Raw genomic sequence first — 17,500 nt, 5'->3', positions numbered from 1 at the left:
TTATTTATTTTTTTTTTTGTACTTAAGAGTTTTTTGACTTTTTTCTTTCTTTTCCTATCAGGAATAACATGAAGATGGTCCATGTTCTGGATGATCATCCATGACAACATGGCATCAACAATGACATTGTGAAAGATTGGATCATGTGGCAATCTACAAGAACTGTTGACTAACTGGCCATGAAGGTTCCAAAGATGTAGACATCTATAATCATTTCAATGCTACATGATTAATTTTTTTTTTAAAGAAAAACTGAATATGCATCATGTTACAGCAAAGTTTGTATCATGTAGCTGCAGGCCATTTCAATGCTACATGATTTTTTTAAAAGAAAAACTGAAGATGCATCGTTACAGCAAAGTTTGTATCATGTAGCTGCAGGCATGGGTCTGTGGTTTGGAAGTTTGGTTTCAAACCATGTAGTTTGGGGTTCAGCCCCATTGTATGGCATCTTGGACATGATGTAGACATCTGTAACCATTCCATGCTACATGTTTATCGTTTTTTAAAAAAACTGAAGATGCATCATGTTGCAGCGATGTTTGGTGTCATGTAGCTGCAGACATAGGTGTGTGGTTTGGAAGTTTGGGTTTCAGTCCCTGTTCAGCACCTTGGGCAAGTGTCTTTGACTGCACCTCTAGGTTGACTGAAGCATAAGGCTTAGAATTGGTATGGAGAAACCGAAAGAAGTAGACCATATATGAGAGATTGTGTGCATGTGTGTTTATGTTATATGGGCACAGGGATAGCTGTGTAGCTAAACTGTTCATTTACAAACCCTGTGGTTTCAGGTTCAATTCATAGAGACTCCCTATTAACCTACATACATATATTCATTCATATATCCATACGTAAAAAGAGAATCGCTAACGAACCGATTCTCATGCCAAGCCAAATAATAAAAAATAAATTAATGATAATAATAATTATAAACCAAAAAAATATTTATCATTTTTTTTATATTATTCGATATCAATTCAGAAAATAATAACTTTAACCAAAATTTTACCAGATAATTCCCAAGCAAAAAAAAAAAATAATAATAATAATAATAATAATAATAATAATTAAAAATGAAATAAGAAAAAAGCTTATGGAAATTGATTATAATTAATGCTGAATAAAAAAAACAAGTATTTCTAAAGGTTTACCACAACCAATTGTTAAGCAAGCCTTTCACCAACTACTTCTACTACTGTTTTGTGCAACAAAGTATGTGTGTGGGGAGGGGATACCGGTTCTCAGGCTCAGTTTGCATATATTCTCTCTGTCTTTCTCTCACTGTTTTTGGAAAGACTATAATGTGTGAAGCCTTTACTTTTAGTAAATAATCGACCATTGCTCATGGATGAGAAAGACTCGGTAATGCGTACTATGCTTTTGCTAACTGTTGCAGATGCCTATGTAGTCATGAGCAGACACAGATATCTTCTCGCTGTCTATTATTGTCCCACCCTTTGATCCAATGTCACATCCAGAATGTGAAGCTGATAGAAGGGAGTATCAATCAGCTGATACACAGGTGACACACATTTTCAGCTGAGGAAAGACTAGAGCAATGTAAGTGAAGTGCCTTGCTCAAGGACGAAATGTAATGCTTGGTTCAGGAATTGAACTCATGGCAGTATGATCCTCATCCAGATACCCTAACCATTAAGCCACATCCTTCATAATAAATAGGTAAATAATTAACCCTTCTGTACCAGTCATACCAACCTACTTGTGACTGCCCTTGTGATTTATTTTAAAACCTTCCAACAAAACTTGTTAATTCATGTTCCATACACCAGCTTAATGACAAATTTATTGCAATTAATTCTTAATTATTTTCAAAATTAATTGAAAATAAAGCAGTTACTATATTTCATTAGAAATACCATAATCAAAGGACTAAAGTGATCTTATTTAACTCTTTAACATTTAAACAGGCCATATTCAGCCGAAATATTTAACCTGTTTTATGTTCAAACTGGCCAGATTTGGCCCCTCATGCCTACCCTACAATATCATTGTAAAAATTAACAGTTGCATCATAAAAACCTGAAAGCTCTAAGACAATGCAAGATTAATTCAAACCAATTTGAATAAACAAGCATTACATTTCACAGAATAATCTGAAAGCTAAAGGGTTAAAAACATTCTGTGAAAATTCCTTGTTAATTTATGTATCAAACACCAGTTCAGTAATAACTACGTTATTTTATTAAATTCTTCTTGATTTTCAAAATCAATTGCAAAAAAAGGCAGCGTATTTCATCAGGAATATGGTAACAAAAGGGCTATAAAATGATCTGGTTGTTTCCGCATTCTTCGAAGAATTCTTCCTTTTTATAAAAAAAAAAAAAAAGTTTGGCTATTATTTTTGCCAGTTCAGTTGACCTCGAAAAGGTTCCTTTCATTGGTTTAGCAAACAACCAAGTCAAAACCACATCATTGGCTCCTGTTCCAGAACTGGTCTACCATTGTTATTGTCAGTAATAGATTCTCCAGAGTTTTACCATATTAAGACATTCCAAATTTAATTAGATGAATTTGCTCGATCGTTCAAGCTAAGACATTTTTTTTTCCTTCATTCCTTTTTTTTTTTCATTTTAGTTAAATGATAAGATACTTATTTTTTTCCTTCCCCCTCTAAACTTTGGCCTTTTTTTCTTTCTTTATTTTAGCTGAGCACAGAATACAAATATATTTATAGCTGTGCCAAATGTAGGAAAGCGGCAGAGTTTTAGTTAATGTGGCAGTGAACCAAATTGCATTATTGCAACAATGTTGCATCGAGTTAAACCAAGAATGGAGAAAACTATTCCTAGGAAACTAATTGTTGCAATTCGGTCTTAAAAAAAAAAAAAAAAAAAACCAAACACCACCACCTCCACCTCCACCTAAACAAAAATTTTATGGAATATAACACAATTTATTTCTTACAATGGTGCAAGAAGAGAAATATTGGCAGTGATGATGGCAGAAAAAAAAGCTGGTTGATTCTATCATCCCCAGTACATGACTGGTATTCATTGATCCAGGAGGGATAAAAAGCAAAGTTCACAGCAGTGAAATTTGAACTCGGAATGTAAAGAGCTGCAACTATATTGTACAAAGCATTTTGTCAGATTCTTTGACAATTCTGCCAATCACCAGTCAATGGAATCAATCACCAGTCAATGGAATTTTACTGGAAGATTTAAGAAGAGAAATATTGGTGGTGATAATGGTAGAGAGAAAAGCTGGTTGAGTCTATCATCCCCAGTACATGACTGGTATTCATTGATCCAGGAGGGATAAAAACCAAAGTTCACCGCAGTGAAATTTGAACTCAGAATGTAAAGAGCCGCAACTACATTGCACAAAGCATTTTGTCAGATTCTTTGACAATTCTGCCAATCACCAGTCAATGGAATTTTACTGGAAGATTTAAGAAGAGAAATATTGGTGGTAATAATGGTAGAGAGAAAAACTGGTTGATTATATCATCCCCAGGATATGACTGGCATTTATTGATCCAGGAGGGATAAGAAGCAAAGTTCACAGCAATGAAATTTGAACTCAGAATGTAAAGAGCTGTAACTACATTGCACAAAGCATTTTGACAGATTCTTTGACAATTCTGCCAATCACCAGTCAATGGAATCAATCACCTGTCAATGGAATTTTACTGGATGATTTAAAAACTATAAAGTATCAAAATGAAATATCTGAGATGCATTTCACTTACTGAAATGACCTGCTGCTAAGAACATTTTTCTTTGAACTCTTAGATTATTTTCCCTTCATATATTTGAAAAGGAAAATCTTTCCCGAAATATTATAGATGCATTAAACAACCAATGTTAGGTAAAACAATATTATTTCTCTTTGCTTTCATTTATTGACATTACCTAAATATTTTGCCTGCTTCTCACTTGCATTGCTCAAAATTTTCCTTAAATATATTGTTTATATACTGCAATGTTTATATATAGAGAGGCCTTTAGCCAACAGGTTTTAAAATCTGATGATACACCATAAAGCTAAACCCTTTAGGGATGTGAAACCCAAGATAATCTCATAAACCAGCCTTATCTGACTTTAATATACATACATATATATATATATATATATATACATGCACATACACTGTATAGATAGTGTGCTTGGAATAGACTACATAGGCCTATCATCAAAGTGGTTCCAAGTATGACCATCTCACCAATTACATTAACATGTTCTTATTTTTTAGTTTTTTTAAAAGAAGACAGTAGGAAGGGCAATGTGTGATCTGAGGGAAATTATGACTTATTTCTAGATGGTCAAGCAGTCACATAGAGGCTTCCTCCTCATTAGCTCAATATTGTCAATATTGTTGTCTTCAATAACACACCTATTCTCATAATTACTTGCAGTAAATAGATTAATTAAATCAATGATATTAATTAATGGATCATTAAGTGAGTAAACTAAATAAATCTCAATCAGTTAATTAATTAATTAATTAATAAACCTTAATTAGTTCGCAGAGAGAAATGTTGAAAACTGAGTCCTGAGAAAATAAGGTTTAAAAAAAACCCTAAGGTACCTGCATTTAATAAGAAGGGTACAGGTATGAGTGTAAAGGGTTTGGTTAGAAAATTAGGGGTTTGTTGATGTTTGTAGAATGAGTAGAGAGGAAAATAAATGATCGACCCAGGGCTTGGAGGACAGGACCGAAGGAAAAGAAGAGAGGATTAAAGAAAATTGAAGGAGAGAATTATGGAAATAGACAGAGTGATTAAGACAGGAAGAGAGAGAGAGAGAGAGAGAGATTAGACAAATGAAGTGGTTAGACTTACCTTTGATCCCCGTTCATTAAAGATTATTTCTACATCTAAAATATGTCCGAATTGCTGAAAAGACAACATGGTCACTACTGATGCTTTATGATGTCGAGAACAGAGAAGAAATGAAGGCATATTTAGGGTCTGGGGCAAATAGTAGGGGTTAGGGTTATATAAGGGCAGAAGATAGAAATCACTGCTTATTATTATTATTCTTGTTGATGATGACAATGATGATGATGTTGTTGATGATGGCTGTTCAGTGCCAGGTCAGTCCAGATAAAAGAGAACTATGCTCAAAGCCGTTCCAGTCTTGACCATCCCATCTAGTTATTTATCTAAAGCATTTAAACTAACTCCACAGTACCATTACATATATATATATATATATATATATATATATATATATATATATATATATATAAGGAGCACCTTGTGGGTTATGACAACGAGGGTCCTAGCTGATATGATCAATGGAAAACTTGCTTGTGAAATTAACATGCAAGTGGCTGAGAACTCCACAGACACATGTACCCTTGATGTAGTTCTCAGGGAGATTCAGCGTGACACAGTGTGACAAGGCTGGTCCTTTGAAATACAGGTACTACTCATATTTGCCAGCTGAGTGGACTGGAACAACGTGAAATAAAGTGTCTTGCTCAAGGAGAGAATGCGTCGCTGGGAATTGAACTCACATCCTTACAATCGTGAGTTAAATGCCCTAACCACTAAGCCACATGCCTTCACTGATTGGGTATTATCTGATGGTTGATGATTGATTTAGATATATTTCTCCATTTTCTCATTTTGTATATATATATATATATATATATATATATAACCATCCAACCCATGCTAGCATGGAAAATGGACATATGATGATTATATATGTATAATTACAATATATATATATATAATTAAATATATATATATATGCATTTATGTATATGCATACATACATTCAAACATATATATGAAAAAATAATAAAATTGGGGATATAATGGAAATTGTTGGGGGCAGGGAGATGGGGTAAATTTCACAAGTGAAAACCAAAGCAATTGTACATAAATATGTATGTTTATGTGATCGCTTGTGTGTGTGTGTGTATACATGTATGTATATACAGATAGTGTATACACACGTAGACACATACACATACCTGCTTAGACACTCAAACATACATATTTTTTTTTTCTTTACATCATCTGTGAGGTTTCTCATTATGTATGTATATATATGTATATATATGTGTATGTGTGTATATATAAATATATATAAACACACATGAGCTTTATAGAAAAAAATTCTTGGCTCTAAAAGTAAGGTCGAAAATGGTTTCTGGAACCAAAAAAAAAACCTACTGGGGTTTTATTTCACTGGAAATCAATCAATAATTTCATGATTGACATTCTGGTATTAACAGATTTATTAAGGTTCAAAGGGATATAAATAGAAGTAAAAAAATGAAGGAAGAGAAAGCTGGATTGATGGGATCAAAACTAGGGCACAGATATTCTTTCCTCTCCTTTTTTTTTTTTTTTGATTGGTGAGAGGGATAATAAAGGGAGATAATCTGCACTATATTAGGATTTCCTTATCATTTACTTTTTTCGAACGATAAGCTCAAAGAATGATATCATATCAAAAAAAAAAAAAAAAAAAAAAAAAAAAAAAAATCGGCAATTTCTTTGCATGGCACTTTGGTGATAGAATTGATGGAAGCTTTTATAAAAGACTTGATGATGAAGAATACAGATGAAGCTGATATGACTTGCTGAGAAAAACCAATATTGGCTGGAATACAATAATGTGGTGAGGTTTCAGTTCTCGTATGGTAAGTATGGTTGTCTTTTGGTACAGGTACTGCGTGATGTGGTTGCCAAATAATAACATAGCTCATGGATTTCCATGTATATGTGTATATATATATATATTTGTATATATGTGTGTATATGTACATGTATGTGTGTGGTGTAAATAAGTAACAAGGATGTCCAGAGCGGCACCATTTAATCAATTAATGAAAACAGTACATCAATTTACATCATTTACATTTGTGTGTGTGTGCATATATATATATTGGTAAAAACGGTAAAATAACAAAAGAAAGAAAGAGACCTCAATATTATGTAAATAGAGGAAATTTATCTGTAAAATAATATGTGACGATTATTCAATAGCCAAGATAAAACGAGTTTCGGATGGTGAGGTGGAAATGGCCAGATAACCAAAGAGATGGTATTGTGGGTTTCTACCTCGGCATCCGAAACTCAGAGTTTTATCTTGACTATTGAGTAATTGCAACATATTATTTTATATATATATATATGAATGCATATATATATATATATATATAATATATGTGTGTGTGTGTATATATAAAAATATATATATGATATCTATATAACTATATATATATATATATATATATATATATACATATATATACAAGAGCATGTATGTATATATATACATATGTGTGTGTGTGTGTGTGTATGTATATATATATATATATATATATATACAAGAGCATGTATGTATATATGTATGTATGCATACGTACATATATATGTATGTGTGTGTATATACATATATACATATATATATATATATAATATATATATATATATATATAATATATACAAGAGCATGTATTTATGTATGTAAAACAATGAGTAATGCACAGGATTTATTCTGGCAATGAGACTAAAGCACGTTTATTAAAGACATAAAGACACTGTATATGAGTTCCTTATGCTCATTTATTCATAATATTTTAGTTTAACTTGTTTCAGTCATTTGACTGTGGCCATGCTGGAGCACTGCCTTTTAGTTGAGTACATCGACCCCCAGGACTTATTCTTTGTAAGCCTAGTACTTATTCTATCAGTCTCATTTGCCAAACTGATCATGGTTCTGCTAGATTAAGGCTAATTCTGGGATTAAGAATAGAATAAACACACATATACAGAAGGAGATCGCATACACAGGGATTCATATGACAAACGCATCCAGTTTAAGTAGTCTAAGATCTAACAGTTTGGTTCCTTTATTCTTCTTCTGAGAGTGAAGAGGACCGAGAAGTGGTGTCGGTACTAAGGAATGTTTATTGATCCATAAGCTTGCGTGACCATGCCACTTCCTTCTCGCTTCTTCATATTCTTATGAAGAATAAGAGCTGGAAACATTAAAATTCCTCATTCTAGATCATAAGGGTTGCTGAATTCTGTTATGGACTAACTACACTAAAGGAAAACCATCGCATACCTGCCATGTTCTAGATTCTACCCAAAGGTATATATATGTAACCAGGGATGTGTGTATGTATTCTATGACAAACACCAACACACAGAAACTTACAAATATATACACATACACATATATATGCATACATGAACATTAACAAATATATATGCATACAAGACTATCAACAAAGATATATGCATAACATATACGCATACAGAGATGTTAACAGATATATACACATACACAATTATTAACAAATACATATGCATATATGAACATATATATACACATACAAATACGCATGTACAAACATTAACAACATATATACACATACACAAGGCAGGGTGTGGAAATAAGAAAGATATAGAATTGTAGAATGGAAGGTGACCCCATGCCCACCCCACCTTTGGTAAGATTTGGAAAAATAGAAAATAAATCAGGAATCCACTCACAAGGCTTTGGTCAACCCGTGGCTATAGTAGAAGACACTTGCCCAAGGTGCGACACAGTGGGACTGAACGCGGAACCATGTGGTTTGTAAGCAAGCTACTTACCACACAGCCACTCATGCGCCTATTTCCAAAGGATTAAATAACAGTTACCCCTGGATCTGGATGATTAACAGACAAAAAACAGAATCCAGAGATGACCTTAGAACCAAGTGCTCAGCCTTTGGTATACTCTTTTACTTGTTTCAGTCATTTGACTGCGGCCATGCTGGAGCACCACCTTTAGTCGAGCAAATCGACCCCAGGACTTATTCTTTGTAAGCCCAGGACTTATTCTATCGGTCTCTTTTGCCAAACCGCTAAGTGACGGGGATGTAAACACACCAGCATCGGTTGTCAAGCAATGCTAGGGGGACAAACACAGACACACAAACACACACATACATATATATATATATATATATATATACATGACAGGCTTCTTCCAGTTTCTGTCTACCAAATCCACTCACAAGGCTTTGGTCAGCCCGAGGCTATAGCGGAAGACACTTGCCCAAGATGCCACACAGTGGGACTGAACCCGGAACCATGTGGTTGGTAAGCAAGCTACTTACCACACAGCCACTCCTGTGCCTATATCAATCTTCTCTTTTCTTATTAAAAATAGGGAGGATGAAACAGTTTGTTTGCTGGGTTTTGAGCCAAGAACCTAAAACTAGATTTTTCTATAAACTTCATTCCATTGTTCTTTGCATTAGCACTTAGAGATTTATGAGACACAACTGTCATACTTTGATAATTTCTATTGTTTTCCTTAACATTTTAGGGTAAATTCAGTTCAATATATGTAAACCAGTTCACCTTCATTGTTCTCCAGCCTATATCCAGCTTCCCACTATGTATAAATACAGAACACTAAATAGAATCCGTCCTCTCTCATCCAGTACGCTGCCAAAAATGCAGTTCTCTCTCTCTCTCTTTCATTTGGCCCTTCATTCAGCGAATGAACAAGTCCTTTCGGTTTCTAGCAGGCCTATCACTCTTTTCTACCCAGAGCCAAGGGTACAGAGCTGGCAGAAACGTTAGCATGCCGGGCAAAATGTCTGTCCTTGTTTGTCCCCTCTATGTTTAGCCCCTTGTGGGTAGTAAAGAAATAGGTATTTCGTCTGCTGCTACGTTTTGAGTTCAAATTCAGCCAAGGTCGACTTTGCACAGAGAAATAGGTACAGATGCATTTTGGTGAAGGAGGAAGAGACAAAGAAGAGGAAGGATAAAGAAAATGAGGAAGAGGAAGCATAGGAACACATGGATGAGGAGGAAGGAAAGGAAGAAGAGATGGTGGGATGGTTACTTTGCCTTACTGACCACTAAGGGATTTGAACTCAGATCTCAAAGAGAAGGGGCTTACCATTATTGCTGCTACTGCTATTGCTATTATTCGGCCCCACATCAATCCTGATGACCCCAAGCACTCCAGCCATTCCCATCCTCACTCATTTCCCTGGTATAGTTTATCTAGGATTACCCAAATCCTATGTACCAATTCTGGTGAGATTAGGAGTTTTGGCTGTTATATCTAGCAGCTTAAGTGTCCTGCTACTGTTGTTTAACCCTAGGTCACCTACATGAGTTCATTTACGATAACCACCCTCTCTCCCTTGTTTTCAGGCATAGTCTATAAAGGACTACAAAGAATAATGTAACTCACTTGTTCATATAGCTACAATTGTTATCATTTAACCCCAGGCCAGCTGTAAATGAGCTCATCTATGATGATCCTCATTCCCTCCTTAATTTTGGTTTCAAAATTTGACTCGAGGCTGATAATTGCAAGAGAAGGGGCCAAATCAATTGGTCCTTATTTTATCAACCCTAAAAGGATGAAAAGCAAAGTCAAGCTTGACTTTGGCGAAATTTGAACTCAGAATATAAACACGATTGGAAAAACAGTCTTTCTGCCTCAAATTTTAGGAATAGTTTAACAAGGAATACACACAAGACATTTGTAAAGCACTTGTTGGTATTGTTGCTGCTGTTGCTGTTGTGGTTGTTGTTGTTGTTGCTCATTACAGTTGTTGACATGTGTAAATAAATGAACGTTTTTAGAAAAGAAGAGAAGAAAAAGGAAGAAGAAAGAGAAAGGAAGAAAGATTATGAAAGAGTAATATATATATATATAATATATATATATATAACATATATATATATACCTATATATAACATATATATATACTTATATATAACATATATGTATAACATATATATATAACATATATATATACTAATATATAACATATATGTATAACATATATATATATATATATATATAACATATATCTTTATATATATATATATATAATATATATATATATATATAACATATATCTTTATATATATATATATATATGCATATATTTACATAACCATTGTAGAATTATATGCCCTGAACCACCACCACCACCATTTCTCCCAGTTACACTTTTAAGTCAACCCCACTGCCACCACCACCACCATCACCACCACCACCACTGCTGCTGCTGCTGCCACCACCACTGCCACCACCACCGTCACCGGCACACGGTGAAGGGAGGAGGACGAGTTGTCATTCTTCGTTTTTTGTGAATGAAGTTCCTGATGCGCGCGCGGAGGGTTGTCTTGCAGTTGTCGTGTAATTCATAAAAACTCACCACCAGGCCAATGGAGACGGCGATAGAGAGAGAGAGAGAGGAGAAGTGACAGAGAGAAAAAAAAGAGAGAGAGAGAGAGAGAGAGAAGAGACAGAAACAGACAGAGAAAGAGCAAGAAAGAGAGAGAGAGAGAGAGAATAAGAGTGAAAGTAAGAAAGAAAGAAAGAAAGAGATTTTACATGTTAACATTGCACGTCTTCATCCAGGCATGCAAGGCACAGCATGCATTGGACCATGCATGCATGCAAATTACAGACATACGTTCGTACATACAGGAACACAGATGAGTATGTACAGCGGCAGTAGTAGTAGTAGTAATAGTAGTAGTGGTAGTAGAAAGAGCAACAACAGCAACAACAACAGCAACACACCCACCAACATGCCTTAGGTTTCGTAAACTAGGGAGCAGACCCCTACTGAATTTTTTTTGTATTATTATTATTTGTTGTTATCACGGATATTGTTCTCTTTATTGGTTGCGTTATTATTATTATCATTATTATTATTATTTTTCTAGTTGTTGGGTTTATTTGCGAGTAGATACCTAAAATGTGTTTTCTGTGCACAGTGTACGTATGTATATATATATATATGTGTGTGTGTGTATAAACATGTACGTATATATATATATATATATATATATATATATGTGTGTGTGTGTGTACGTATGTATGTATGTGTATATATACACAGACACATAGTTGTGTACATATATATATATATATATACATACCCATACATGTATGTCTTCATACATATTCAAATGTATGTGTGTGCACAAACACATATATATATATGTATGTACATACATATACATACATACATATATATGTGTGTGTGTGTATATATAAATAGTGTGTGTGTGTGTATGTGTATATATATATATACACATACATACACACACACACATATATGTATGTATGCATATGTATGAGCATATATATATATATATGTATATATATATACACATGCACACATACACACATGGATCCTCTTCATGTTATGCTTGTTCTAATTACTAAAATTCACGTAATTGTTTATTGTTTAATGTTAAGTTTTATTGCAATTTTTTTTTTTTTTTTTTTCATTTTCCACCATTTATTTAAATATCTAGAAATTGTTTTGTCGCTAAATATTCATTGTGTTTGTTTTTAACCAAATAATAATAATAATAATAATAATAATATAAAAAGAAAAAAATTCCAAAAAAAAACGTGAAATGGTTAATTGGCAATCACACCAACAGCACCATCAGCATCATCATCATCAGCATCAGCATCATCATCATAATCACCATCATCAGCATCACCAATCAATTTAATTGCAGCCAAGCTAAGAACATTAGTGAAATAAAAATATTTGCTAAAATTTGTAATTATTAATTTTTTTTTTTTATCTTCCTTTTTTTTTTCTTCTTTTTTTTTATTATCATTATCATTTCCACTAGATTAAATTCTGAGATAAGCAAAATCCTCTAAAAATTCCTAAATACACACATATATATATGTATATATACATATATATATATACATATATTTGTACTCATAACCACACAAATGATGCTAAGAAGACAATAAATTTTTTTATATATACATAACATAATTACATGACATTGATGACTTAAAAATTAGTAAAGCATAAAAATGACCATTATAGACTTATTTCAGCTTAAAATTTGTATAATATATATAATTTATAGTAATGAGTCATAGCTATCACATATAAAAAAAAATAATGCATATCTATATATAAATAAATAAATATATATATATATATATATATATATAACACACACATATATATGTATTTATATATTATATGTATTATATCTATACATAACATACTACAATATATATAATCTAATATGTCTAACATAAAATTTATGTACTACAAATACACACATAATATATAATATATAGGATACATACACACACTTCATATTAAAGGGTTAATTTTTAAAATGTAGGATTCTTTTAAACATTGAATGGCTGAGAAGGGTCAACTGAGTAAATTAGGGGCCTGTAGGTAAAAATTGGTTGAGAAACACTAATAAGGATAACCTATCAATTAGATTTTGTTGACCAAAATTTCTTTTGCAATGCTTCTGGCTGAGACAAAGAATTCATTGCAGAAAATATTTTTCAAAGATTTTGCAAATTGGGACTGAATTTGGAACTACTTTTTAACCAGTCTAATTTCTTAAACACAGCCATGTTTATTGCTCATAGCTATAGTCTGCAGACACAAGGAATACTTATCATCGTCACCATTTGACCCTTTAGTTACCGTATTTATTTTGAGTTCCTCTGTGATTCTTTTAATTAATTTTAAAAATAACAAAGAATTTAGTAAAATAACTTAATTATCATTAAACTAGTGTTAGGAACATAAATTGTGACTAAGGTTTGGTGGAAGATTCTAATTCAGAACTTTTGAAAACAAACATTTGTATTACAGAGCCAGAGCTGGTTTCAGCTGGGTTGGTAATGAAAGTGTTAAGACCCACATTTCCATGCTTCCAAAATAGGAATCAAAGAGAGCCAATAGGTAAAAAAACGGTTGAGAAACACTAATAAGGATAATCTATCAATTAGATTCTGTTGACCAAAATTTCTTTTGCAATGCTTCTGGCTGAGACAAAGAATTCATTGCAGAAAATATTTTTCAAAGATTTTGCAAAATGGGACTGAATTTGGAACTGCAATTTAACCAATCTAACTTCTTAAACACAGCCATGTTTATTGCTCATAGCTATAGTCTACAGATACAAGGAATACTTTATCATCATCAATATTTTAAGGCCTACATTTCCAAGCTTGCTAGAGACAGATGGAATCTACAACTGGATGTCCTTCCTGTTGCCAACCCACACCTGTTTCCAAGCAAGGTAATAATTCCCCCATGGTCAACCATGTTTTCTTTCTGCAGAGAAGTGGAAATGAATTGCACCGCTTGTACGACAGTGGCACTCATTTACAACAATCATGCTTTATCACATCAAAGAGACCACAAACACACACACTCATACATATGTATACATATATGATGGGCTTCTTTCAGTTTCTATAAATCAATTTCGTCTCAGAATGCATCGGTTGGCCTGAGGCTGTAGTAGAAGACACCTGCTCAAAGTGGGATTGAACCCAAAACCATAAGCAAACTTCTTACCACACAGCCATGCCCACACCTTCCCCATTAGTGGAACCAAAATGGTTCCAACAAGAAATTCAAAGAATTACAAGTCTCACTATGCTAGTAGATCATACATTAGGATTTCTGGTTAATTAATGAATTAATTAATTACTAAAATGCCAAAGCAATTAGCCTATTTTTCACATTCTTGAGATTCTTGAAATATATTAATGTAGCACCAGAGTAATAGAAGAGAAATAGGAACTGATTAAAGAATTCTTTGTTTCATATTTAAGCTGTTGCCATGGTAACAAAAAAATTTCCTCAGAAGGTTTTGGATTTCTCAAAGACAAAGTAGAGACTAATACAAAATAAGTGTGCATATGTATACATACATAGATATACATATATACATATGTATATATATATATATATATATATATATATATGTATATATATACATATATACATTATATATATACATATGTACATATATGCATTATATATATACACTATATATAGATATACAATGTATATATGTACATATATACATTATATATATATACATATGTACATACATACACATATAATCAAATGTGTGAGTGTGTGTATATATACTTGAATATATATATATACACACACACACACATTATATATACATATATATAAACTATATATTAATGTATAATAGATGTGTGTGTATACACATATATACAGACACACATACACACACTCAATGTGAATGTGTGTGTGTGTGTGTGTATGTGTGTGATATAGAAAGATAATACTTATGTACAACTAAAAATAATATAACAAGAAAAAAAAAGGGGACCAAAAAGGTACCAGCATACATACCCCTAATAAACCTTTTAGATCAGCTTCCCTGAACCGGAAGGGGATATTGGAAACATGAAGGCGTTTGGGACCTGTCGTGCCAACCTGCGCCACACTAGTGACTGGTGTGACTGCTGTCGCAGGCACTTCACCATCTAAGTCAGTTTGCTGTAGGAGGAGAAAGAAGAAAGGAAAGTTATACATTGGTGCCCTTGGAACATACACAGTTACATACAAAATACTAACAGAACTGATATGTGTGTGGTAAAATATGTATGCGTGAGTGTGGGTGGTTAAATATGTATGCGTGAGTGTGGGTGGTTAAATATGTATGTGTGAGTGTGGGTGGTTAAATATGTATGTGTGAGTGTGGGTGGTTAAATATGTATGCGTGTGTATGTATGTGTGTGTGTGGTGAAATATGTGTGTGTGGTTATATATGTATGCCTGAGAGTGTGTGTGCATGTGTGGTTAAATATGTACACAAGATTGTGTGTGCGTGTGGTTAAATATGTATGCATGTACATTTATGTGTGGTTAAATATGTGTGTGTGTGGTTAAGTGTGTGTGTGTGGTTGAATGTGTCTGTGTGTGTGTGTGTGGTGAATACGGGTGTGTGTGTCTTTTTTAAGCCCGGTACTTATTCCATCAGTCTCATTTGCTGAACTGCAAAGTGACAAGAATATAAACAAACCAACACTTGTCAAGCAATAATGGGTGACAAAGACACACACACACAAATATGTATATATATATAAATGTACAAAGGGCTTCTTCTAGTTTCCGTCTACCAAATCCACTCATCAGCCTGAAGCTATAGGAGAAGACACTGGCCCAAGGTTCCACATGGAGGGATTGAACCTGAAACCACATCGTGGGAAAGTAAACTTCTTACCACACAACCACACCTGTATGTATATGTATATATACATGATGGGCTTCTTTCAGTTTCCATCCATCAAAACCACTCATAAGGCATTGGTCATGTTTAGCCAAATAATAGAACACACCCATCTGTGCCTTACAATGGACTGGAACCCAAGACCACATGATTGGGAGGTAAGCATCTCAACCACACTGCCAATGATTAATAAAACGGATTTTGCTTTCATGACAGGAGAATGTGAATGTGTGTGTAAATGTGTTTGAGTGCTTGTGTAAACAGTATGTGCATGAACATGTATGCGTGTGTCGGTAGCAATGTGTTCTTTTCTGTAGGTGTTGTTTCACATTATATATTTGTACATTACACAACAATTTGAAAGATTATGCAACATGTTTATAAAATTATACAATTTATAAAAATTATGAAATTCATAAAACAAAACGTAGAATTTAATAAATTCACACAAAATGCATAAACCTACAGAAAATGTACAAAAATACTGCACAAAATGCATAAATCTACATAAAACTGTGCAAAATGTATGAAACTGCACAAAATGCATAATTCTACATAAAACTGCACAAAATGCATAAATCTACATAAAACACATGAAACTGCACACAACATAGGAAACTTCACAAAACATATAAAACCACACACATTGTATGAAAACTACACAAAAATTATGACACTGTTTAGAACCAGACAAGATATATAAAACTATATGAAATGTAAGAAACCATACAAAATGCATAATTCTGCATGAAATTTACGCAACTGCAGAAAACGTATAAAACCATAAGTAAAGTATGAAACTTCACAAAATGCTTAAAACCGGACAAGAATTTATAGAACTACACAAAAACACGAAGCAACACAAATGAAGAAATTTACACAAACCAGACACAAAACTACACAGAATTATATACAGCTACACAAATTTCATAAAACTACATACAAATGTGTTAAAACACAGAAAGTGTGTAAAACTTCACAAATTTCATAAATTAGTTTAGAAATAATAAGAATGCAAAATGCGAGAAAATGTAGAAAAATCTGCATAAATTTCATGGTTATACAGAAAACTTCTAGAAAACTTTCCATGGTGTAGAATCACAAGTTTAAAAAAAACATTTGTTTTAGGAAAATTAAAAAAAGAACATTAGATATAGATGCATTTAAACATACAGATATATACACACACACTCATATATATAAATATATATATATATATATAGATATAGATAAGTGTATATATGTGTAAATGTATGCCTAATCCATATGTTTCTATTCAAAGTTTGTGCGTATATTATATATACAGATGTACATGTGTGAAGGAGTATATACGCACAAAATCATTCATATACATACACACATACTCACACGCATGCATTTGATACAGAAAGCAGAAACAGGTGAAAGAAGAAAGACAGAGAATCAGTTTTAAGAAAGTCCCCAGCATATCGCTGGTACTT

The 17,500-nt window shown here is 33.1% G+C and overlaps 1 protein-coding gene across 4 annotated transcripts in view; it reads right to left on the bottom strand.

Moving 5' to 3' along the window:
• Nucleotides 1-17,500, bottom strand: part of LOC115223870 (AF4/FMR2 family member lilli) — a 637,026-nt gene that overhangs the window by 73,345 nt on the left and 546,181 nt on the right. For 3 of the 4 annotated variants that reach the window (XM_036512712.1, XM_036512710.1, XM_036512711.1), the window contains exons 4-5: nucleotides 15,161-15,307; nucleotides 4,806-4,859 (exon numbers count right to left, since the gene is read on the bottom strand). In XM_036512712.1, coding sequence (XP_036368605.1) covers nucleotides 4,806-4,859; nucleotides 15,161-15,307 — 201 coding nt within the window. The remainder of the gene's footprint in view (nucleotides 1-4,805; nucleotides 4,860-15,160; nucleotides 15,308-17,500) is intronic. The other variant, XM_036512713.1, reaches the window with a different exon arrangement.

Source organism: Octopus sinensis, linkage group LG24, assembly GCF_006345805.1.
Source record: "Octopus sinensis linkage group LG24, ASM634580v1, whole genome shotgun sequence".
In the NCBI taxonomy this organism is placed as follows: Eukaryota; Metazoa; Mollusca; class Cephalopoda; order Octopoda; family Octopodidae; genus Octopus; species Octopus sinensis.
This window is presented reverse-complemented; position numbering and strand designations above follow the sequence as displayed.